The sequence below is a fragment of the Stegostoma tigrinum genome, chromosome 18 (assembly GCF_030684315.1).
Source record: "Stegostoma tigrinum isolate sSteTig4 chromosome 18, sSteTig4.hap1, whole genome shotgun sequence".
Classification (NCBI taxonomy): Eukaryota; Metazoa; Chordata; class Chondrichthyes; order Orectolobiformes; family Stegostomatidae; genus Stegostoma; species Stegostoma tigrinum.
Window position 1 is genome coordinate 735467 of NC_081371.1, and position 26414 is coordinate 761880.

The 26414-nt window shown below is 44.1% G+C and overlaps 1 protein-coding gene across 1 annotated transcript in view; it reads right to left on the minus strand.

The window, feature by feature from the left end:
* The window catches only part of LOC125460785 (protein-methionine sulfoxide oxidase mical3a-like), a 374391-nt gene that overhangs the window by 94784 nt on the left and 253193 nt on the right, over positions 1-26414 (minus strand). The window contains exons 30-33 of the mRNA XM_059652260.1: positions 21272-21468; positions 10701-10790; positions 8944-9069; positions 161-223 (exon numbers count right to left, since the gene is read on the minus strand). Coding sequence (XP_059508243.1) covers positions 161-223; positions 8944-9069; positions 10701-10790; positions 21272-21468 — 476 coding nt within the window. The remainder of the gene's footprint in view (positions 1-160; positions 224-8943; positions 9070-10700; positions 10791-21271; positions 21469-26414) is intronic.

The window sequence follows — 26414 nt, forward strand, 5'->3', positions numbered from 1 at the left end:
GCCCCAAGTCTAAGTGAGCTCTGACTCTCTCCCTCCCTGTCTAGTCTCCCAAAAACCTGACTTAGACATGCTCACTCTGACGAAGAGGCCCTGAAGAGGTGCGACAGAAGCAGAGGGAAGCAGCTTCATGCCCAGACTTTCCTTACAGAAACAAAACTACCTCTGGACACGGAATCCAACCATGCTCGAACTGCTTCGTTCCGAAATGGGGGAGCATCAGAGGCTACATTGAGAAAAAAAATAAAAATCCAATGAATGGATGAAATGAATGGGAGATGTTCTATGTGAAATGAAGGAAAGTGAAGTAATTGCTGACACTCTGGGTGCTCACATTTGATAAACCCAAATCTCAGAGACACTTTGGTCACGTGGGCTTCAGCAATAATATTGATGAAATATTGAACACCCCCACATGTTGGGTGCACTCAAGGCACCCTAATATAAATAAGAGTCAAAGGATACTACACCTTCCTACTCTCCTGTCGCTGTCTCGGTTTTGATTCTCTTAGATAAGCCTACAGTTTCCCTTAGTGTCTTTGTTGGTATTCTCTGAAGCCAATATCAAGTTCTCTCTGCTGTCTCTTCATGAACAGCTTTTCCGGCCATCCTGCCACTGACTGTACCCCATACACCCACCCCCAAGACCATTGCCTGGGGTGATCTTTTCAATCTCCTCCCTATTAACACCCCTGCCCTATTTCGGCAACCATGGGCTCTGCCAGTGGATCAGCTCTCGTTGCCCTCTCCAGACTCCTGTTCAGAATGTAAACAAGCTTCCTTCTGTCCTTTGTTCACTGTAGATGAGGGTACTGCGAGCATCATGGCCTTGAATGGAAACCTGGTTCAGGGACAATGGCATCTCCCTCTAGCTGATGTCGAAATGTGTTCATATCTTCCAAAACTTGCCTCGTCCAGGCTACTCAGGTATTGGTGCAGCTCTTACCACCAACCCATACCTTGATCTATCCTTTCACTGCTGCACAGCTTTCATCTCTATTGGAAATCTCACCTTGTTCCACCCCTCATACTGAAAATTATTACTTTCTACCACCTCTTGATTTAATAGATTAATTGTACGTGGGCTGTGATCACCAACCTGAGTCCCTAAAAATAGACACTGAATGAAATATAGATGTTGGTGAGGAAATTTAAGCTTCTAATGTGTAATTCTGTAAATAAATATAGTAGTGTGTTAAGACTGGCTCCTTCTATCCTTCAACAACTGGTAATCTATGATATAATATGGTATCACAGGATGGTTGCCTACACATGAAGGTAATAAGCTAAGATTAAAAATTCACATTGAAACCTACAATCTTAGTGGTCAATGTGGAAAGCAAGTTTAAATAGTTGAGGTATGATTAAACACCAGGTTTCAGAGCCAAATATCTACTCCCTTAACCACCGATGCTCAGTAGCAGCAGTGAGTGTTATCTATAAGATGTGCTGCAGAAATTCACCTGAGATTCTTAGATAGCAAACCCATGACCACTTCCATCTATAAGGACATGGGCAGCAGATACATGGGAACATCAACACCTGCAAGTTCCCCTTCAAGCCACTCACTATCCTAATTTGGAAATATATCGCCTTTCCTTCACTGTCACTGGGGCAAAATCCTGGAATTCCTTTCCTAAGGGAATTGAGGGTCTATCTACAGCACATAGACTGCAAAGGTTCAAGAAGGCAGCTCACCACCACCTTCTCAAAACAGGTAAAAAGTGCTGATCAAGCCAACAATGCCCACATCCCACAAATAGGAAAAAGAAACAAATGGAAGATTGAAGTGGATATGTCGATATAGATTGCAACTCAGCAATAAGCAACAAGATATTACTTTGACATTCATTTTAGAGTCAAAGTCTTAGAGATCTAAAGATCAGAAAAAGGCCGTTAGGCTCAATGAGTCTGTGCCAGTCAAAAACAACCACCTAACTATTATAATCCCATTTTCCAGCACTTGGCCCATAGTCCTCTTAACTTTGACATCACAAGTTCACACATAAATCCATCTTAAATGTTATGAGGGTTTCTGCCTCTAGCATCCTCACAGGCAGCGGGTTCCAGATTCTCACCACCATCTGGGTGAAATAGATTTTCCTCATATCTCCACTAAACCTTCTATCCCTTACTTTAATCTTTGCCCCTGATCACTAATCCCTCGATCAAGGGGGGAAAGTTTTGTTCTATCGAACCTATCAATGCCCTCACAATTTTATACATCTCAGTCATGCCCCTGTCAATCTCCTCTGCCGTAGGGAAAACAACCCCAGTCTGTCCAATCTCTCTTTATAACTGCAACTCTCCAGCTCAGATAATATCCTGGTAAACCTCCTCTGTACCCTCCCCAGTGTATCACATCCCTTCTACGTTGCGGGTTCCAAAACTACACACAATACTCTAGCTATGGCCTAACTAGGGTTTTATATGGTTCCAGCATAAACTTTCCATGCTTAATCTTTAAGGTCTCACCAAAAAAGACAAGTATCCCATATGCCTCCTTAACTACGTTATCCACTTATCCTGATGCCTCAACTGACTGGTGGACACACACATCAAGATCCCTCTAATCTTGGTGCTTCCTAGGGACCTACCATTCATGATATATTCCCTTGCCCAAGTGCATCTCCTCACACTTATCCACATTGAATTCTATTCACCACTGATTAGACAATCCATATCGTCATGTAGTTTAAGGCTATCTTCCTCACTATTTAATACTTCAGCAGTTTTGGTATTGTCTGAAAATTTACTGATCAACCTGCCAAATTCAAGTCTAAGTTATTTACATAACCACAAATAGCAAGGGCACCAACACTGCCCCTGTGGCTTTCCAGTAGATAGAGATTTTCAATTGGCAAAACAGCACTCAAACATCACCTTCTAACTTTCTGCCACTCAGCCAATCGTAGATCAAATTTACTAAATTTCCTTTGATCCCATTTCTTACCTTTGTATTCGTCTCCCATGTGGGACCTTCTCAAAAGCCTTGTTGATGTCCAAGTAGACTGCATCAAAAATATTGCCCTTATCTATACATCTGGTCACTTCATCAAAAAATTCAATCAAGTTGATCAGACATGACGTCCCCTTAACAAAACCATGCTGATTGTTCTTGATTAATCCCTGCCCCTCCAAATTCAGATTAATCCTGTCCCTCAGAACTGCTTCCAATAGTTTCTCCACCACTGACTGGCCTGTAGTTTCCTGATTTATCTTTTGCTCCCTTTTTCAATAATGGTACCACATTAGCTGTCCTTCAGTCCTCTGGGACATCTCCTGAAGCCAGAGAGTAAATGAAAAGACAGGACAGGACAGGACTTCAATTTGAGATTTAGTGTAAAATAAAAGGGGGGCTTTGAGCATTGAAATGTCTCCGATCAGTTAAGAAAATATTTATCAAAAATGGCAATTGAATTGTCAAGCTTTAACCTAAGGAAACAAATTGGGAAATGACAAAATCTGAGTCTGAGCAACTGATGATGTATGGGATATGGGTGTTACTGGTGAGGCCAACATTTAATGCCCATCCTTAGCTGTCCCTTGAACTGAGTTGGAAACGGAAATTCAGAGTCAACCCCATTTCTGTGGGTCTGGAGTAACATGTAGGCCAAAGATATGCATGGAAGACTTCCTTCCCTAAAGGACATTATATACTCCAAATATCCAAGTGTTTTGTGTTGAACACCTTCAGAAACAGAACATGACAACTGAGGGTCTGGATGGTTGTAACATGAGTGATCCTTACACACAGACAGACAGACTGTCATATGCACAGCTGATTGTCCACGCTGGATCTAAATTATCCAAATAATGAGACTGAAGGGAGAGATGTGGGGCTAGCAAGGAAAGCAACTGGCCAGGTTAAATACTGGGAATGCCCAGGATGATAGCCAAAGAAGTAAGGGCCATGCTTGAACAGAAGGAGGTGAGAACATGGAGACAGCGCTCAGTGCATTCAGAGAGTGGATCAGGATGTGATTCTTGCCACGAAAAAAATCCAATTGAGAGAATGCCAGAACTGTTACATGAGGAGACTGGGCCCTGTATTCTCTGGAGTTCAGAAGAATGAGATGCAATCTCATTGAAAGTGAGATTTCATCTAAAATTGTAAAGATAGGATAGATGCAGGAAGGACATTTCCATGGCCAGGGAGTCTAGAGCCAGGAGATACAGTCGCAGAATAAACGGGCTGAAATGAGGATGAACCTCTTCATGCAGAGGGTGGTAAATGTTTGGAATTCTCCTGCTCAGGATCCTCTGGAAGCTCAATCATTGAGCAGGTTCAAGACAGAGATTGTGGGATTTCTTGTTACGAATGACATCAAGGTATATATGATAGGGCAGGACTTCTTTAAAATTCGTCCACAGGATGCAAACCTCAGCAAAAGCAACATTTATTACCCATCTTAATTGCTTAAACAGTAGTTAAGGATCATTGTTGTAGGTGAGGAGTCACATGCAGACCAGATCAGGTAAGGAGGGCAAACTGCCTTCCCTAAAGGGCATTAATGGCAATTAATAGTGTTTTCATGGCCACAAAACGGCTAGCTTTTAATTCTTGATTTTTAAAATTCAAATTCCACCATCTGCAAAGAAGGAATTCAAACCCATGACCTCAGAACAACAGCCTGGAGTTCCGAATTAGTAGCTCAGTGACATTACCACTATCTCCCCTCAACACGGCATCAAGGTAATTTTATCAGCCATGATCTAAAATAGCAGAGTAGGCTGGAGAGGTTGAGCAGCCTAATTATGCTCTTATAGTCCAATGCAACACCTTATTGAATGCCTTTTGAAATAATCGCCTGGTTTCTCTTCATTCATCCTGCAATGACATCCTCAAATAACACAAACATATCCATCAAGCATGAATTACCATTTAGAACCTGACAGCTGGAACCTGCTCTTTTGGATGTTGAGATGATTTTCTCAACATCCTTTTACCACATCCTCTAGAATGGATTACAAATTCCTAAAGGCTCATGTCAGGATGTAGTTTGTCCTGCCCAACTTCCTTTCTCTACACTGGCAATCTAAGTACAATCAGTCCATCCACTAACAGAACCTGAGGATGTATCCATTTCCCACCTGCCTCCTTGAACTGTCTGTCCTCCCCGGACTGACCTATCCCCTCCCCACCTATATCCTCCTCTCCACCTATCTTCTCCTCTATCCATCTTCGGTCCGCCTCCCCCTCTCTCCCTAATTATTTCAGAACCATATCCCCATCCCCCTCTCTGAAGAAGGGTCTCGGCCCGAAACGTCAGCTTTTGTGCTCCTGAGATGCTGCTTGGCCTGCTGTGTTCATCCAGCTCTACACTTTGTTATCTGAGGATGTATGCTGTCAGGTCTTGGGGATTGATCAGCTTTTAGCCTCAGTCATTTCTTCAGGATGTTTTCTTTAAAATATTACTCCTGGAAGTTCCACACTCTGACTGTAAAAATATGCCCAGAGTAACAGGAAAGATATACCCGGAGTGACGGTAAAATGCAGAGTGTGATAGTAAAATGTATCCGGAGGGACAGTAAAAATCAAACTAGGGGACAGTAAAAATCTACCTGGCGTGACAGCAAAAAACAACCCAGAGTGACACTAAAATTGTACACAGTGTGGCAGTAAAATATACCCACAGTGAGAGTAAAAATCTACCTGGATTGATGGTAAAAGTGTATAAAGTGTGGCAGCAAAATATATCTGGAGGGACAATAAAAATCTACATAGAGGAACAGTAAAAACATATCTAGAGTGCAATCAAAAATCTACCCAGTGTGACAGTAAAATATATCCGGAGTGACAGTAAAAATCTACCCAGAGTGACAGTAAAATGTATAGAGTGTGGCAGTAAAATATATCTGGAGGGACAGTAAAAATGCATCTTAGAGTGACAGCAAGAATCTACCCAGAGTAACAGTAAAAATGTACACAGTGTGGCAGTAACATGTACCGAGAATGACAGCAAAAACCTGCTCAGAGAGGGAGTAAAAATCTACCCAGAGTAACGGTAAAAATGTATAGAGTGTGGTGGTAAAAGATATTAGGAGGGACAGTAAAAATATACACAGAATGACAATAAAAATACATCAGAGTGACTGTAAAATGTACACAGTGTGGCGGTAAAATCTACCCAGACTGAGAATAAGACATACCCAGAATGACAATAATATACCCAGAATGACAGTAAAAATCTACCCAGAGTGACAGCAAAAAGGTACATCGTGTGGGAGTAAAATGTACCCAGAGAGAGAGCAAAAATCTACCTGGAGTAGGAGTAAAAATCTACCTAGAGTGACAGTAAAAATATCTAGATTGACAATAACCAGAGTGAAAATAAAAATCTATCCAGAGTGACAGTAGAAATCTACCCAGTGTGACAGTAAAAATGTAGCCAGTGATGGTAAAGTTATGTCTGGATGTACAGCAGAAGTAATCTAGGTTGACAGTAAAAATATAGCCAGTGTGATGGTAAAAATGTATCTGGAGTAAAAATTGTCTTTATGATTGGTACGACTCCCACCAAAGGCTTCAACTCTGATTTGTTATACTGATAAGAGATTTACAACATTCATCTATGATTGCACTACCTTGGTTACAGCCTATCATTTTTCAATTAACAAACTGTCCAACAATGTCACAATCCTTTGAAGGCCTTTAAACTGTTCCCACCAATACCCGAGATAACAAGCTGTAGAGCTGGATGAACACAGCAGGCCAAGCAGCATCAGAGGAGCAGGAAGGCTGACGTTTCGGGCCTAGACCCTTCTTCGGAAAATTCTCCTTTGATGCTACTTGGCCTGCTGTTTTCATCCAGCTCTACACCTTGTTATCGCAGATTCTCCAGCATTTCCAGTTCCTACTATCTCTGAAACAATATTAACCCCACCAACACTTTCTGCTTTTTATCATTTCTCATTTCTGCCAACTATAAATCACAGCTATCCAATTTCAAAAACTTCTTTGCCATTGTCCTCTCCATGTCCTTAATTATCTCCCCGCACCCCCATTTTCGATTTTATGTTTTTGAAATGTCAAAGGTTACGAAGTTGTGCACAGTAATCTTGAATTGGAACGCAGGAAGCTAGAATTTGTTTGTTAAAAAATGATAAGGGAGAATAATGCGTGGTTCCTTTAAGAGATAAGGTGCTTTTCTAAACTGAGAGATTTATACAGGGAAAAACTGTGTCTGTACGTAGCTGAAGATGTACAACCAGTTCTGAAATTGAAACGTATCAATTGGTTATGTGATTGGAAACCTTAGGCTTGTTTTGAATTTTGGCAACTAGCTGGAATCAACAAATTAATTTAAACCAAGTATTTAGTGACTGAAACAACTGAATTTAAATCTGATGTTTTGACAACCTCAGACTAACGCTATTTTAAGAAAATTGACATATCATCAAAACTATAAGGAGAGGGTTTTGAAAATTGATGAGAGCGAACTGCCATCTGAGAAATAGGCATTTAACTCTCACAAAAAATTGCTAAGCCCTCTAAGAAAACACCACCTTAAACATAAAAGGTACCACTACACTTATAGCTAACAGTCCTCACAGAATATATCACAGAGAAGACATCCCTGACAGCCTGATCAGTGGGAAAAAAGCATTCATGATTTGAGAGCAGCAGAAGTAAGGCATATAGACTTTGAAAGACTAAATTTTAACTTATTTTCTTATTATTTGGGTTTATATAAGTGGAATTTGTTTTTATTGCAAGTAGAATTTACTTCAGTTGGGGAACAGTTAGTAGTCAGGGGAATTGTTTAGTTTGTTAGTAATTCTGTTAATTTGTTCAGTTAGAGTTGGGACTTTCTTTTATTTAACCTAATCTTCTCCATAACAGTTTAACAGATTACGCGAGGTGGGCGAACTTCTCAGGGTGTTTCAGGTTTAATTATTAGAAGGGGACCTCTACTCCCACCATACAGATTGGGGATTTGAGTTTCAATTTTAAATATCAGATTGGGTTGACCTCCCCTTCTTAAGAGAAGTACTCAGGAATATTTAGTTCTCCACATTGGTATCCATGGAGCTGCACCTGTCATGGCTTAGATCAAACTTATTTTATCTTGATGTGTGCCATTAGTTATTGGAGCTTGTTGCAAAACATTGTATGATTTTGAATGATGGACATTTAATTTTGTCTCTTTACCATTTTCTCTGAGAAGCTGATGCACTATTGCTATGAAATGTTGTCACACTTCACCACACTGCTCTGTGGCTTTGCTCCATAGATTCTTGCCTCCACAGATTCCTGGCAAAGATGGACCCACCTGGAGCTCATAACCTTGAACATAATGATGAGGCCACCTCTCACCTGCAATCCCTATCTATATTTGTCACACTTAAGTAATTAAAGTTAGCTATGAAGCCTATTCAAGGTGCATCATAGCTGGTTTCAAATCAATTACTTGTCATTTTGGAACTAGAATACACTGTCTGGGAGTGTGATAGAGGAACTGCCCATTGTATCTTTTGGGAGGGCAGTGGATGATTATTTAAATAGAAGCAAGGTGCAAAGGGCTGGGGAAAAGGCAGAAGATTGGCACAAAGGCATGATAACCATTTGGAGAGCTGCAGCAGACATGAGTGGTTGCCTGTACAATAACAATTCTGAGTTTCTATGAGATTATAGATATTCTAAATCAAATAACAACACAAAGAAAGTTTTGGAGGAAAAGCATAGCATCTCCTCACCCCTCCATTCGTTCTGCCTGTGGTGCACACTGTTTACGGCCACTTGGAGTTCATTGCCAAGGGCTACTGAGAAATGGCACTGAGCGGATTGCAGTCACCTGTCGGAGGAAAAGCATCAGATCCTGACAGGGACCACTTTCAGCCTGTGATATCCCACTCCTACGCAGTGTAGCCTCTGATCATCATGTGAGGGTCTCACTACCCGTCAGTGTTGGCTTCTCCCAGAAACCTCTGCTGCATCATTACCTTCAGGAGGTGCAGATCTTGCTGTGTCTTCCCCTTCCTGGCCTGTGATATGTGTCCAGTGAACATCGGCCTTGATTTCCAAAGGGTCGATGGGACTGAGGATCTGGCGCACTCGCAGACCCGAAGCTACTTGACGGGGCAGAGTGAGGGAGGGAATGAGCAGGATTGAGACAAGATAGCAGGATGGATAGGGAGAAGAGACAGAGAATAGACAGATACAGAACAGACTGTGAATGCAAGAGTTACAAACAGCAAAGAAACCCATTCCCAGAGATAGGGAGCTGAGTCTAGGAGGAAAGGGAGGGGAGTGTCAGATCAGAGGCAGGTGGGACTGGGAGGAGAGGAGGCAGTGGGATTCGGAGGAGGTGGGACTTGGAGGAGAGGGAGGTTGGCGCAGGCGGAGAGGGAGGTGGAAGCAGGAGAGGCGGAGGTGGAAGTGGGAGGAGAGAGGGTTTGGGAGCGGGAGTCGGGACCGGGAGGGCCGGGAGTGGGAGGAACAGGGGGTTGGGAGTGGGAGGAGAGGGGGGTTTGGGAGCGGGAAGAGAGAGGAGTTGAGAACGGGTGGAGAGGGGGCTGACAGCAGGAGGAGAGGGGGGTTGGGATTGGGAGAAGAGGGGGGTTGAGAGCGAATGGGAGGGGTGTTGGGAGCGGGGGGTTGGGAGTGGGAGGAGAGTGGGGTTTGAAGCAGGAGGAGCGGCGTCTTGGGAGTGGAAGGTTATTGGATTCCAGCCCAACACTGTCGTATCAGCAATGTCTGAATTACCTTTTGTCCAGCTGAAGCAATTAAGGGCTGCCTATAGCATGAACTGTTCGTGAGATTAGTTACTGAGGGGAGCAGAGGATTAGTTGTCTAAGGGTTAGATCGGAGTCCACATGCCATGCTGATGGCCTAGTGTGCTGGAGCATATAGGAGTTTCAGTACAGCAGGGATCCAGAGCCACACAATTGCAACCTCTTATACCACACACAAATCTCCAGCAATACAGCATGATGTCTTTTCCTCATCAAACATTAACCAAACTCTCTGGCAAGGAAAGAATTAATGAGAACAGCAAAGGAGCTTCCAGCACAGCCAAATATGGAACCGCAAGAATGAAAACTTGCTAAACAGCAGCCAGATCAGGATCCATTACAAATGGTCAGTGTTCTGTAATGGTCAGTGCCCTGTGACAGTCGGCACCCTGTGCGGTCAGTGGGATGTGACAAATGGTGCCCTGTGACGGTCAGGGCTCTGTGAAGGTTTGTGCCCTGTGACAGTCAGTGCCCTGTGACGGTCAGGGCCCTACGACAGTTAAGCGTCCTGTGACGGTCAGTGCTCTATGATGGCCAGTGGGCTGTGACTGCTGCCACTTTATGATGGCCCATGCCCTATGACAGGAGGTGCCATGTGCAGTCAGCACTTTATGATGGACATGGAGATCCTTGTTGACTGGTGTTTTTGGTGGTTCTGCTTTGCTGTAAGCTCTTGTCCTCTGTTGTTGCATACACTTAGCAGCCTACAGGAAATACTGTGCACTCCTTTTAACTCAGCTCTGTTCACAGGCTTTGTGTAAGCAAGAGATCACTCCTCACTTTCTCGGGATTTCACCCTCTGAGGAGTTCCCCTTGGTTTTCATTGTTTTCTGTGGCTAGGCTGATTAACAAGACAAGACTCCAGCTCGAATTCTCACCAATAGTTTTGAGCTAGGTGGTTCCTGTTTAAAAGGAGCAGATTGCATCTCATCTGCCGTGCACTGGGAGGGATGCAAAGCAGGTACCTCTGAACGAAGGGTTGTCCTCTTCATCAGACAGCTGACGGAGCCAGAGCCCAAACTGGAGCTCCCTTTCCCAGGGGCAGTACTCACCCTCTTCACACACAAAGACAGACATAGCACGCCGTCAAACACAGAGGTACATAGCCACCCAGGCACACCATCAAACACCAACACAGAAACAGTCATGCACAGACCGGTACAGTTGAGCACAGTGAGACACAAGGATATGGGCTCACATATAAAGCCACAAACACAGTCACATGCAAACACAGTCAAACACAGATCAAACACAGGCATAAGCACATATTCATACACATGCAAAACAGAAACACATATAGATACAGTCAAAAACAGACAGACGCAAGTACAGTCACACACAGTCAAACACAGAAACACAAAGTCACACACAGACACAAATTCACAGTCACACAAAAAAAGACAAGCACACAATCAAAGTACAAATTTACAGCATTGTACAGGCGCAGGCAGACACAAACAGAAAATCAAACACGTACGCGCATACGCAGTCACACAGACAGACGGTCAAATGTACCGTTGCGTATAGTTACACATAATAAAATCACAAATGCATACACAGGCATATGCATACAGACACAGTCAATACAGAAAAAACAGACCAGCACAGAGATAGCCATATGGGTTCATGCACGCACACAAGTACACAAACACAAACACAAACAAAGAGTGGGGCAGAGGAAAACAGTAAGTAGTCAGTGCAGAAAATTCAGATCAGCCACTCCAGACAAAAGATGGAACAGTGTTTGTTGAAACAGATTCTAACTGTGAGTGGGAGTTGAAAGGAGCCTTTTGTTTTGTCAATCTACTCAGAACGCAGCGTATTTCTTAAAGTGAATCTGGCTAGAACAGGGATTGGGAAATATGGTGATTGCCGCATTTGAGCCTGTCTCTGTCCCAGCCCCACTCTCAATGGTTCCCAGGACCTGTGTAGACAGGGTTATTAAGCTGCAGCAGTGAGACTGCATGTGGTTGGCTGGTCAGGCACTGGATGCAGAAGGCACAATGCAGGCTCTGTCAGCCTCCACAACTGCCCTTGGGCACCAAATGAGCCAGCCAAGACTGCGGATTACTATTGGGGCAGAATTGGTAGTGAGAACTCCACATGAGGATGGAATGATCTCAATCTCAGTCACAGCAGAGTGGAGTTGGAGGGGTGGCTGGAACTGCCAACCCACCCAGCCTCCTACTCCACTCTGACGAGGAGGTGCCAACCCCTCTCTGCACATCACATTAGCCTTTACAGACAGCCAGTCTGCCAACACTCAGTTGACGGACTGATGGAGAGGCTGTGATTCACCAGGTTCTGGAACACTGACATTCCATTCATGCATCTGTTTTCAGGACACCATCTTTGAAAAACAGACTGCAGATTCCTCCCAATCTCCCCGTGACCTCAACAAATGACAAATAGTAAATCAAGAGCAATTCTAGGAGGTCAGGCTCAAACTTCCTTAATTCACCATGTCCTCGGAATTATCCTGAGCCACAATTTATCTCCAGTTACAATTTATCCCTAATCACTATTTATCCTGAACCACAAGGCTATGGAGGAGTACTATTGCAGAAACTACATGGGAAGACGCCACAGTGAACAACTCAATGTCTCACCACCCAGAGATACAGGAGGATTATAGTCAGTTGCACAAAATTGCCTGCACAGGAAACCAACAGACACTATTCATTTTAATGCTCCAGAATACTCCCGCAGAGTAATCTCCTCCGCAGAGTAATTCCCACCTCCTGCTGAGTAATCCTCTCTTTCCCACAGATTAACGCTCTTTGTCTAAGAAAAACCCCTCTGCCCACACAGTGCCCACAGAGTAACCACCTCTTGTAGAGTAACTTCTTTCTCCTGCAGAGTAACTCCCCCTTCCCACAGAGTAACCTTCTCTACCTTGCAGAGTGACACCCCTGCACCTGTAAAATAACTCCCTCCTTTGGCCGAGCAATCCTCTCTCCCACAGAGTAACCTCCTTCCTCCCACACAGTTAACCCCTCTTGCAAAGTAACTCTCTTTTCCTGCAGAGTAACCACCCCCCCAGAAGAGTAATTCCCTTCTTTCACAGAGTAACTTCCCTCTCTGCAGAGTAACACCTCCCACAGAGTAAGATCTCCCTCTCCCACAGAATAATAGCCTACCTTCTGCACAGTAACCCCCTAGTCTGTAATGGTGAAGACTGGGCACTTAATATCCATGGATACTGAGCGTTAAGAAAACAATCAATAAAACAATCTTGGGGAAGGAAAGAAAGGATGTGGGGTATCAGTAATAATTAGGGAAAACATTACAGTGTTAGAAAGAGACAGTATCCTGAAGTGGCAAAAGCAGACTTCAATTTGGTTACAGCAGAGAAGCATTATAAGGATAGTCACAGCCCCGGGGCGATCTATAGGTTTCAAACAGTGACAGAAATAGAGAGGAACTATTCTCTCAGCGAAATATTGATATGTGTATGATCTATACAGTGGTGAGATTAGGGGACTTCAATTATTTTAATTAAATTGGGTCAATTAACTGTGTGTTTATCAGGAATAATGGACAACGTCAGTCTCTTTGAAAGCAGAAGGCTGAGGGGTGATCAAATAGAGCTTACAGAAGGAACGTCTCCTCTGTGGGGAAAAGTAGAACTAGAGGCTGTCCATATAAAATAAATGTCAAGAAACCCAGAGATAATGGGAACTGCAGATGCTGGAGAATCCAAGATAAGAAAATGTGAGGCTGGATGAACACAACAGGCCAAGCAGCATCTCAGGAGCACAAAAGCTGACGTTTCGGGCCTAGACCCTTCATCAGAGAGGGGGATGGGGTGAGGGTTCTGGAATAAATAGGGAGAGAGGGGGAGGCGGACCGAAAATGGAGAGAAAAGAAGATAGGTAGAGAGTGTATAGGTGGGGAGGTAGGGAGGGGATAGGTCAGTCCAGGGAAGACGGACAGGTCAAGGAGGTGGGATGAGGTTAGTAGGTAGATGGGGGTGCGGCTTGGGGTGGGAGGAAGGGATGGGTAAGCGGAAGAACAGGTTAGGGAGGCAGAGACAGGTTGGACTGGTTTTGGGATGCAGTGGAAGAGCTGGGCTGGTTGTGTGGCGCAGTGGGGAGAGGGGGCGAACTGGGCTGGTTTAGGGATGCAGTTGGGGAAGGGGAGATTTTGAAACTGGTGAAGTCCACATTGATACCATTAGACTGCAGGGTTCCCAGGCGGAATATGAGTTGCTGTTCCTGCAACCTTCGGGTGGCATCATTGTGGCACTGCAGGAGGCCCATGATGGACATGTCATCTAAAGAATGGGAGGGGGAGTGGAAATGGTTTGTGACTGGGAGGTGCAGTAGTTTGTTGCGAACTGAGCGGAGGTGTTCTGCAAAGCGGTCTCCAAGCCTCCGCTTGGTTTCCCCAATGTAGAGGAAGCCACACCGGGTACAGTGATAACAGGGTAACAGTCCCTCTTCCGCACCTACACAGGCCCCAAACCCCACCTCTTCCTCCGCTACATTGATGACTGTATCGGCGCCACCTCTTGCTCCCCAGAGGAGCTCGAACAGTTCATCCACTTCACCAACACCTTCCACCCCAACCTTCAGTTCACCTGGGCCATCTCCAGCACATCCCTCACCTTCCTGGACCTCTCAGTCTCCATCTCAGGCAACCAGCTTGTAACTGATGTCCATTTCAAGCCCACCGACTCCCACAGCCACCTAGAGTACACCTCCTCCCACCCACCCTCCTGCAAAAATTCCATCCCCTATTCCCAATTCCTCCGCCACATCTGCTCCCACGATAAGACATTCCACTCCCGCACATCCCAGACGTCCAAGTTCTTCCAGGACCGCAACTTTCCCCCCACAGTGATCGAAAACGCCCTCGACCGCGTCTCCCGTATTTCCCACAACATGTCCCTCACACCCCGCCCCCGCCACAACCGCCCAAAGAGGATCCCCCTCGTTCTCACACACCACCCCACCAACCTCCGGATACAACGCATCATCCTCCGACACTTCTGCCATCTACAATCCGACCCCACCACCCAAGACATTTTTCCATCCCCAACCCTGACTGCTCTCCGGAGAGACCACTCTCTCCGTGACTCCCTTGTTCGCTCCACACTGCCCTCCAACCCCACCACACCCAGCACCTCCCCCTGAACCCGCAGGAAATGCTACACTTGCCCCCACACCTCCCCCCTCACCCCTATGCCAGGCCCCAAGATGACATTCCACATTAAGCAGAGGTTCACCTGCACATCTGCCAACGTGGTATACTGCATCCACTGTACCCGGTGTGGCTTCCTCTACATTGGGGAAACCAAGCGGAGGCTTGGAGACCGCTTTGCAGAACACCTCCGCTCAGTTCGCAACAAACTACTGCACCTCCCAGTCGCAAACCATTTCCACTCCCCCTCCCATTCTTTAGATGACATGTCCATCATGGGCCTCCTGCACTGCCACAATGATGCCACCCGAAGGTTGCAGGAACAGCAACTCATATTCCGCCTGGGAACACTGCAGCCTAATGGTATCAATGTGGACTTCACCAGTTTCAAAATCTCCCCTTCCCCAACTGCATCCCTAAACCAGCCCAGTTCGTCCCCTCCCCCCACTGCGCCACACAACCAGCCCAGCTCTTCCCCTCCACCCACTGCATCCCAAAACCAGTCCAACCTGTCTCTGCCTCCCTAACCTGTTCTTCCTCTCACCCATCCCTTCCTCCCACCCCAAGCCGCACCCCCATCTACCTACTAACCTCATCCCACCTCCTTGACCTGTCCGTCTTCCCTGGACTGACCTATCCCTTCCCTACCTCCCCACCTATACTCTCTCCACCTATCTTCTTTTCTCTCCATCTTCGGTCCGCCTCCCCGTCTCTCCCTATTTATTCCAGAACCATCACCCCATCCCCCTCTCTGATGAAGGGTCTAGGCCCGAAACGTCAGCTTTTGTGCTCCTGAGATGCTGCATGGCCTGCTGTGTTCATCCAGCCTCACATTTTGTTGTCAAGAAACCCAGTGGCGAATTCAGAGGAAACATCTTCACCCAGGCAGTGGGGATAATGTGGAACTTTCTCCCACAGCAGTGGTTGAAACAAATCTTGTTGAGGTCATTAAGGGGAAGTTGTACAAACATATGACAGAAATGAATATATGGTCATGCTGATAAAGTGTGGAGGAGACTCGAGAGGAGCAGAGCAACCACTGGCATGTGCTGATTGGCTCAAATGAGCGGTTTGTGCTGTATATCCAATGTGCAATTTAAATAATAGCTGGCAATATTAGAGGAAAGAGCAAGCAGGGGACAGAATTTCTGAATGATGTTTAGGAGAAAGCAGAGTTAAAATTTCAAGTCTAGTGACCCTTCTTCAGAACTGATAGGAGCTGGGAAAAGATGGCATTTATATTAATGATGGGGGGAGAGGGAGAAAGGGCTGAGCAGTAGGGGGAGAAGGACTCTAGAGAAAGGGAAGAGAAGGAGAAAGAGTGAGAAATAGATGGGCTAACAAAGGGGTTGTTAATACTAAACTAGGGAAGAAGAAATGCTAGAGAAATGAGAACAGCCAATGAGTGGTGCAAATAGGTTGGCTGCACTGAAATCAGACCATGTGACGACAGGGTCTGGGGTGTGAGGTTGGGAAGAGGCCATGGAAGGAGTTGTTCAGATTCTAAAAGTATTGAACTCGATATTGCGCCCTGAAAGCTGAAAAAGTGCAAAATGAGATGCTGTTCTTTCAGCTTGCGCTGAACCTCGCTGGAGCACTGCAATGGGCCCAAGACAGAAAAGTAGCGATGGAACACAATGGCGTGTTGAAGTGGCAGGCGACTGGAAGCTCAGGTCTTGTTTACAGACAAGAACGTAAGTGTTCCGCAAAGTGATCACCCATTCTGTATCTCACCTCCCCAAGACGGAGGAGACCACATTGTTGACAGCAAATACAAAAGACTAAATTGAGGTGCAAGTAAGTCACTGCTTCAACTGGAAGGAATATCTGGGGCCTTCAACAGTGAGGAGGGAAGAGATAAATGCGCAAGTGTCGCAACTTAACGTCTGTTATCAGGAAAACGTTACAGTCTATTATAAAGCACATAATAGCAGGGCACTTAGAAATACATAATGTGATCAAGCAGAGGCAGTACGGTTTCAAGAAAGGGAAATTATTTACTAATTTACAAGAATTCTTTGAGGATGTAACAAGCAGGATGGATAAAGCAGTGAATGCAACATGTTTAGGTTTTCAGAATACAGTTGATGAGGCTCCACATAAATTAGGCTACTTTACACAAGCCCATGACATGGGGTAGTACATTAGCATGAATAGAAATAGAAATAGAAAATAGAAAGGCTAACTAATAGAAGATGGAGAGTTTCGATAAAGGGGACATTTTCAGGATAGCAACTTGTAACTAGTTGAGTGCCACAAGGATCAGTGCTGGGGACACAATTATTTACAGTATACATTCATAACTCAGATGAGGAAATTGACTGCTCGTGGATAACACAAAAATTGGTGGGAAGGCAAGAGGTGAAGATGACACAGAGTCTGCAGAAGAATTTAGACAGGTGGGCAAAGACTTAGCAGATGGAATATTTGAGAAAAGATGAGGCTTATATTTTAGCAGGATGAATTGAGGAACTGAATATTAGTTAAATGGAGAAAGACTGCAGAAAGCTACAGAAGAGAGGGATTTGGGAGTACTCATCAATGTATCACAAAAAGCCAGCATTTAAGTCCAGTGGGAAATAGGAAACGCAAATGGAATTTTGGCCTTTATTTCAAGATGGAACGGAAATTAAAAAAAAGTAAGGTTTTGCTATGCATGGCACAAGTCAGACCACAGCTGAAATTGTGTGAACGGTTTCGGGCCCCTTATCTGAGAAAATCCATATTGGCATTGGAGGCAATGTAGAGATGGTTCACTAGACTGATATCAGTTGTAGAAGGTCTGTCTCAAGAGGACAGGTTGAGTAGTTTAGGCCTGTATTCACTGGAGTTTAGAAGAATAAATGGCAATACTATTGAAGCATATAAGATTCTTAGACAACCTGACAGGGTAGATGCAGAAAGGTTGTTTCCCTGGTAGGAGAATCTAGGGCTAGAGGGCATAATCTCAGAATAAGGATTTGCACACTTCAGACTGAGGTGAAGAGGAGTTTCTTCTTTCAGAGGGTAGTATATCCATTGAAATTTTTACTGCAGAGGACTGTTGAGGCTGGGTTGTTAGGTATATTGAAGGCTGAGAAAGACAGGTTTTTAACCAGTAAGACAGTCATGGGCTATAGCAAAAATCAGAAAGTGGAGGTGAGGATTATCAGATTAGATGTGATCTCACAGAGTGCTGAAAGAAATTCAATGGACTGAATGGTCTACTTCTCTTCCTATATTTTATAATCTTAAGGAGTAGCATGCAGATAAATTGTTAGCAGAAGCAAAGGTATTAAGGAAAAACTTGATAGACAGAATTTACTAGGAGCTCTGGATATGAATTAGTATGGATAAGTTGCCTGGTCTGTGGGTATCCAGGTTGCTAAGGCAAGTGGAGGCGGAGATAGTGAATGGGCTCACTTGCTGTGATGTTTGAATTTTACCCTACTAGTGGATGTGTGATGAGATCTGTAGATTCAAAGTTTCGACTTTTGGAATCAGACTTACTACATAGAGAAACTGAGTCTTTATGGTCACAGAAATTTGAGGGTGCATACATAAGGATCAATGGTCCGTACAACATCGTGGGCTGAAGGGTCTGTTCTGTGCTGTACTGTTCTATGTTCTACGTTTATATTTCTCAGGAATCAAAAAACCTGAAACTAACAGTTAAACTTCAGATTTCTGGGGAAGCTGAAGCTGGTTGAAACCAAATGAAAAGGACAAGCCATTCAAGTTCAGGTCAGCAGTTAGGAAGTGAGAACATGAAGGCTGGGTTTTAGAGCAGAGATGAAGAAAAACAGTTACTCCTGCTGCTTGATTTATTTTTGGGGAAGTGATTATCCAGCACTGGTTATATACTGCACAAGGCTATTACTGAAGATTTGAATAAAAGGACTCATATCATCAAGACTGTCATGAGTGGAAGCTCAGGAAGTTCTGCGGAAGTGTACCATTCCTAAAGACTACCCATGGAACAGCAGATGCTGTTGGTTATTGATTGGAGACTAACTCTTTACAGGAAATAAGGTGAAATTCCACTGAAGAAAGTTCAGAGCTTTGCAGGACTTGGTACTGAAATTAGTGACATTAGTGGATTGCCTGACTAATTTGAGAGAACTCTCTTTGTAGTTTCTGCAATTCAATGGTGATACTGGCTGCAACTTGCCTATTAATTCATGTTTGATTTATGCTGATTTGATTTGACTGTTGAAATAAAAAGGAAAGTAAAATAAATCTTGTCCATTGGTTTTCTGGTCAAGGTTTGTTGGTAAATTTAGTTATTTGCTTTGTTGGTCTTTGCAGGAATCATAACGATGGTGACTGGCAAATGTGAATTCGTTATTGAAGAAAGGGTGAGCAGTTATCAGGGAAAAGGTTCAAGGTTTGTGTATATTAAGAGAACCAGATGTGCTGGCCAGCCACAGACTTACTGAAGATAGATTAGTCAATAGAGTGTGGAGCTGGAGGAATACAGCAGGTCAGGAAGCAGAGGAGCAGGAGAGTAGACGTTTCAGGTCAGGACCCTTCATCGGGGCCCTGATGAAGGGTCCTGACCCAAAACATTGACTTCCCTGGTCCTCTGATGCTGCCTGACCTGCTGTATTCCTGCAGCTCTACACTGTATTGACTCTGACTTCAGCATCTGCAGTTCTTGCTACCTCCAAAAGATAGATTAAACGTGGCTAACTTAACTGAAATTTTTTATGAAGGTTGATGAGGGGAATTCAATGGACGCTATTTATATAAAATTTAAGAAAGTGTTTGACAGTCAAAAGTAGCACATAAAGGCTGAGTAACTAAATTGAAGCTCATGGAATATGACAATCAGTACAAGGTTCAATAAACAGATTGGTTTTGGGACAGAAAACTGTGAATCATCGTAAATGGATGATTGACAGACTCGAAGGTGGTAAACAGTATCATGTCCTTTCCTCCCATTAGATGCTGGCATTGCTAGCTGGGCTAGCATTTACTGCCCATCCTTAATTGCCATGGAGAAGGAGGTGGTGAGCTGCCTTCTTGAGCTGCTACTGTCCTTGGGATGCAGGGACACAGTACTGTTAGGAAGGGAGTTCCAGCAACATTAAAGAGGCATTTAGACAGACACATAACAGGCAGGAAATAAAGATTCAGATCATGAGCAGCAGATGGGATTAGAAAGACAAAATGAGTGGATGGACAGAGTGAGCTGTTCCTGTGCTGAATTGTTCTATGTTGACTTAGATATAATGAAGGAACAGTGATGTGGTGGAGGCAGCACAGAAAAGGTTCATGAGGCCGATCCTGGGTATAGATGTATTTTCTTAGATGGGGAGGTTGAGTAGGTTGGGCCTATACTCATTGGAGTTTACAGAAATTTATAAGTTTCTTAGGAGGCATGCCAGGATAGATGCAGAAAGGTTGCTTCCCTTGTGTGGGAGTTTAGAATCAGAGATTATCATGTAAGAAAAGCGGTTTGCCTATTTAAGGCAGAGATGAAGTGGAATTTCTTCTATCAGAAGGTCGTGAATCCATAGAATTCCTTACCTCAAAGGGTGGTTGAGGTTGAGCCATTCAGTATATTCAAGGATAAGACAGAGAAATTTTTGATCTGGGAGGAAATCAAGGATTATGGGGAAAAGACAGGAAATTGAAGTTGAGGATTATAAAATCAATCGTGAATTGACTGAATAGTCAAGCAGTATGGATTGACCAAATGGCTTACTTCTGCTCCTGTGTCTTCTAGTTCCAGGTCAAAATGATGAAAAATTGATGGTGGTTTCCCCATGTATCCATTACCTTGATTTTTTTTAGCTTCAGTGCTAGGATCACAAATTACTGGGATATTGGAATACATTGGAATACTATAGGATATCAATAAACCCGCAGTACCCAGACAACTGGCAGGAAGAACATAATATAGAGAGAGAAACATAGAGATATAGGCGTAATGGGGTGTTTAGGCAAGGAGACTTTCTATGGTGGTGGTGTTGTGCAGCTGCTGCCGATGAGGATGGTGGAATTTGAGAAGCAAATGACATCAACAGAAAATTGCACTTGATGACTGGACTGGACTACGGAGAGCTGGCATGCTCTCTCTGGGCAGAATGCTTTCCATTTGTGCCATCATTTTATTCATAAGTTACTCCCTAATACCTGTCCTTCTAGTAATTTACCCACAAGTCTTTCCCTCTAATAGCTTTAAGTCTCTGTTCCTAACTTTTAAAGAACACATTTGAATGTGGAATCCCCTTAAAGGCCCTTGGGATGCCACACAAGGGACCAGCTGCCTGAACCCAGTCACACTGTCACTCGAAGGGCCAGTCTACCTTCTGCAGTCTTCACTGGTTGGGGGATCTTGTGTCTCAGGATGGAATTATAATCAAATCAACAAGAGATTCTCTCCTGGTCACAAGAATTCACTCACCATAACTCGATTCTGACTGCTCCTCATCTTCAGGCTCACTGTCTCCCTCCAGGTCACCTTTCAGTAACCTATGAATCCTCACAGCTTCCATCCAGGGGACACCACCCAGGTCTGAGGGAGCTTGTGCACTTTCATCATCTTCTTCGTCTTCCTCCTCCTCTTCATCATCTTCCATTTCATACTCAGAGCTGCTGCAACTAAACCAAACGAGAAACTTTTGTAAGCAATTGTATGGCCAGTTTTTGAATACAACTCACAGACCAGTAGATAAATCCACACAGTTTACAGGAAATCAAACAGACTCACAACCATCAGACAGAGTGAAGCACACAACTGGACTTTAGCATCAAAAGCACAATTTTCACTTTTGCAGATGATACGGAAATTTTGGGATGTGGAGAGAGTGTGAGTACTGAGAAGGACTATCGCAACTCCCACAGGAATGTTAACAAACTTGCAGAATGGACAAATATCTAGCCAATGACTTTCAACACAGAAGTGTGAGGTCGCATGTCTCAGTAAGAACAAGAAAGCTACATTACTTAGGTGTGTGTCTTGGTAGTGATAGCGTGATGGAACAAAGAAATGTTGAAGTGTAAATCAATCTACTAATCAATAGAAGCTGTGTGGAGATTATTAAGCCCATGACAAAAACAAACTAAGCAGTAATATTTGTTTTTAAAGGGTTAATTTTGAAAGAAGGGAAGTTGTTTCGCTAAACCTGTATCTTGGTTAGAACACTACATGCACATATGGCTATCATAGAAATGACATAGGGGCACTTGCTGGGTGCAAATAAAAATTGCATGAATAAATAAATCAGGAAAGGATTAAGAGGTTGGGTCCCTCTTAAATAGTTTTAAGGTAAGGGGCAGAAGGTTTAGAGGGGAGGGGAGGAAAACTTTTCATGCCGGGGGTGGCGGGAATCTGGAACTTGCAGCATGTGAGGGTGGTAGAGGCAGAAACCCTTGTAACGTTTTAGTATTCAGATGTGCATTTTGATACTAAAGCACACAAGACAAATTAGGTGATGGCTATTGATCGGCACAAACAATGAGCTGAGGGGTTTTTTTCTGTCCTGTAGATGTCTATGTCTCTAAACGCAGCCAGGCAGAGAGTGAGACAAAGTCAGAAACAACCAAACAAGAACCAGACAGCATGAGATACAGTCAGAAACTACTGAACAAAAAACAGGCAGGGTGAGGCACAGTTAAAACAGGAAACCAGACAAGATGAGACACGGTCAGACAAAACTAAACAGGAAGCCAGATAGGATGAGACATAGTCTGATACAACCAAACAGGAACCAGACAGGATGAGAAACAGTCAGGCTCACCAAACAAAAACCATATAGGGTGAGTCAAACAATACCAGAGGAGAAACACAGTTAGGCACAACTAAACAGGAACAAGACAGGGTGAGACACAGTCAGAAATAGCTAAATCAGAATCACACAGGTTGAGGTATGATCAGAAACCACTAAACAGAAACCAGACAGCGGAAGAGACAATCAGAAATAATTAAACAGGAAACCAGACAGCATGCGACTCAGTCAGAAATATCTAAATAGGGGCCAAACGGTGTGAGATACGGTGTCAGAAATAACAAAACAAGAAACAGACATAAACAGAATGAACTGAGCCTATCAAATTTGAATTACACCACCATTGATAGCTGGGCCATTGGTTCCCGAAATCCTCAGGACTGGAATTCCCTTCCTAAATCTCTCTCCTTCTCCCTTCAGGCACTCATTTTCGTTTTATAATTTGCAGATCATCTGATCTACTATCTTCTTAGCTCAGTGTTATTCATGTCAATTGCTCTTGTGAAGCATCTTGGGATGTTTTAATTGTAAAACACAATCACACACAACATAAATCAGGCATAACAGATAAAATAATACAGGATAGGCACAAGCAGACAGCAGCAGACAAAAAGTATCCACAAATACACAGGACCAGACAGTAATTAAACACAATCCAATAGAAATGAAACACAATTAGATAGTACCAGACAGGAATTAGACACAACCAGGCAACACTGTCCATAACCGGATAAGAATCTCAGACAGGAATTAGATAATGACCAGACAGCACCAGACATAACTTGACAAAAATCAGACACAACTAGACAGCCAACATAATAAAATGTGAGGCTGGATGAACACAGCAGGCCAAGCAGCATCTCAGGAGCACAAAAGCTGACGTTTCGGGCCTAGACCCTTCATCAGAGCTACTAGACAGCATCAGGCAGAAATTACACTAAACCAGACAGGAAGTAGACACAGAGATAACAGGAACTACAGATGCTGGAGAATCTGAAATACAGCCAGACACAACCAGACAATACCAGACAGGAATTAGACACAAACAGAAAGCATCAGTTATGATAAGGCAGACATGAGATAGCCTCAGATATGACCAGATTCCAAAGGCTAGGAGCAGGTGGCATCATATACGAATTAGACAACCTGACAACACCAAGGTAGGAATTAGACACAGCAGTCAGGAATTATGGAATTTTATAGAATCCCTATAATGTGGAAACAGGCCCTTCGGCTCAACAAGTCCACACCGAACCTCAGTGAATCCCACCCAGACCCATCCCCCTATAACCCACCTAATCTACACATCCCTATGGGTAATTTAGCATGGCCAATTCACCTAATCTGCACATCTTTGGACTGTGGGAGGCAAGTGCAGCACCCGGAGGAAACCCATGTAGACACGGGGAGAACGTGCAAACTCCACACAGACAGTCACCCGAGACTGGAATCGAACATGTGCCCCTGGCGCTGTGAGGCAGCAGTGCTAACCACTGAGCCACTGTGCCACCTCAAATTAGACACAATCAGACCGCACAAGACAAGAAACAAACAAAACCAAACAACACCACACAAGAATTAGATGGAAGCGGATAGTGGGGTAATGGTAATATCCCTTAACAAGGAATCCAGAGGATCAGGCTAATGTCCTGGGGACAAAGGTTCAAATCCCACAGCACCTCATGGAACTTAAATTCAATTGATTAATTGAAAGCTACTCTCAGCAATGGTGATATGAGGCTGCCATCTTTTCTTTGGGGCAGCCCAGTGGCTCAGTGGTTAGCACTGCTGCCTCACAACATCAGGGACCCGGGTTTAATTCCACCCTTGGGTGACTGTCAGTGTGCAGTTTGCACATTCTCCCAGAGTATGAGTGGGTTTCTGCCAGGTGCTTTGATTTACTTCCACGGTTCAAAGCAGTGCAATTTAGGTGGATTGGACATGTTAAATTACCCATAATTCTTAGGGATATGTGGGTTAGCTGCATTTGCCATGGGAAATGCAGGGTTGGGGGATAGGGTAGGGGATGGAGATGGGATGTTCTTTGGAGGGTCAGGTATGGATTCGTTGGGCTGAATGGCCAGTTTTCACACTGTAGGGATTCTCTGATTCTGTCCAGGCAGTACCAGATGTGGCTAGGCAGAAATGAGATAATTTCAGACAGAAGTTAGACACAGACAGAACCAGATTGGAATCAGACACAGCCAGACAGGAAATAAACATAATCAGAAAGCATTAGACAGGAATGAGACAGTACCAGAAAATATCAAGTCATGACCGGACACACCTAACATGAATTAGATACAACCAGACAACACTGTACAGATATGACTGGGCAAGAAAGAGATAGCCTTGGGTATGATCAGACGCAGAGGGGCAGGTACAGGTAGGAACTGCTAGGAATTACACACAATCAGACAGGAATGAGACACAACCAGCCAGCACCAAGCAGGAAACATATACAATCAGACAGGGATTAGACAAACCAGACTGAAAATAGATACAACTGGACAACACAAGATATGACTGGGTAAGAATGAGATAGTCTCAGACAGGAATGAGGCATAAAAAGACAGTAGGACAGGAATTAGAAATAAGCAGGCAGTACCGGACAGGAACTAGACATAATGATGAGCGATAGATAACAAAGTGTGAAGCTGGATGAACACAGCAGGCCAAGCAGCATCTCAGGAGCAGAAAAGCTGACGTTTTGGGCCTAGGCCCTTCATCTGATGAAGGGTCTAGGCCTGAAATATCAGCTTTTGTGCTCCTGAGATGCTGCTTGGCCTGTTGTGTTCATCCAGCTTCACACTTTGTTATCTTGGATTCTCCAGCAACTGCAGTTCCCACTATTTCTGATAGTGATGAGCGAGACTGGTAGAGGGATGCAGAAGGTAGAAGGAGCCTCAGCCCTTGAGTTTGTGTAATAGTTTTGAGATTCTTGTTCCATGTGTGATTGAGAGCAGGGGCGTAGTGAGGATGAGCAAACTGACCACTGCACCATTGGCCATGGAGCCATTCAAGAGGGGGATAAAGGGAAATGAAGTTTGACTGGGGATTGTATAGTCATGGGAATAGACACTGTTCTCTGTGGCCAGGAGTGAGGGTCCTGAAGGCTGTGTTGCATACCTGGATTCAGGGTATCTCAGCTGGGCTGCAGAGGACTTGGCGTGGAGGAGAAGGATTGAGTTCTTGTGATCCATGTAGGTACCAATGATATAGATAGAAAACAGAAAGAGGTTCTATTGAGGGAATATGATTGGTTGGGCCAAACTGAAAATCAGAGACAAAAAGATATTAATCTCTGGATAACTACCTGAGCCATGAACAAAGTGGCACAGGATCAACAAGGTTAAAGAGATGAATGCATAGCTCAAAGAATGGGGAGGGAGAAACAGTTCAAATTCATGGAATATTGGCACCAGTACTGGGGGAGGAGGGAGCTGTTCCAATGGGATTGGCTCCATCTGAAACATACTGGGACCAGAGTCCTTGAGAATCATGTAATTAGGGTTGTGGATTGGGATTTAAATTGAATAGTGGAGGGGGGAAGTGGGGTGGGGATAAGTTGCATAGAACATTAAGGCAAAAGCTAAATGAGTATGGCAGTGGTGGTGGGGGATGAGGGTAGAGCTCAGCAAAGGTTATTAGTTTCCAGAACAATTATTAAGACAGATAGTATGGAAAAGCTCAGGAATCTATCGTCTGAGAAGTGGACAACTATGAGAAGGTGGGGGGAGTCAACGCAGGGCTGATGTGTTGTGATGTGTTTAAATGCACACATTATACAAAACAAGGTATATGAAATTGTAGTACAGA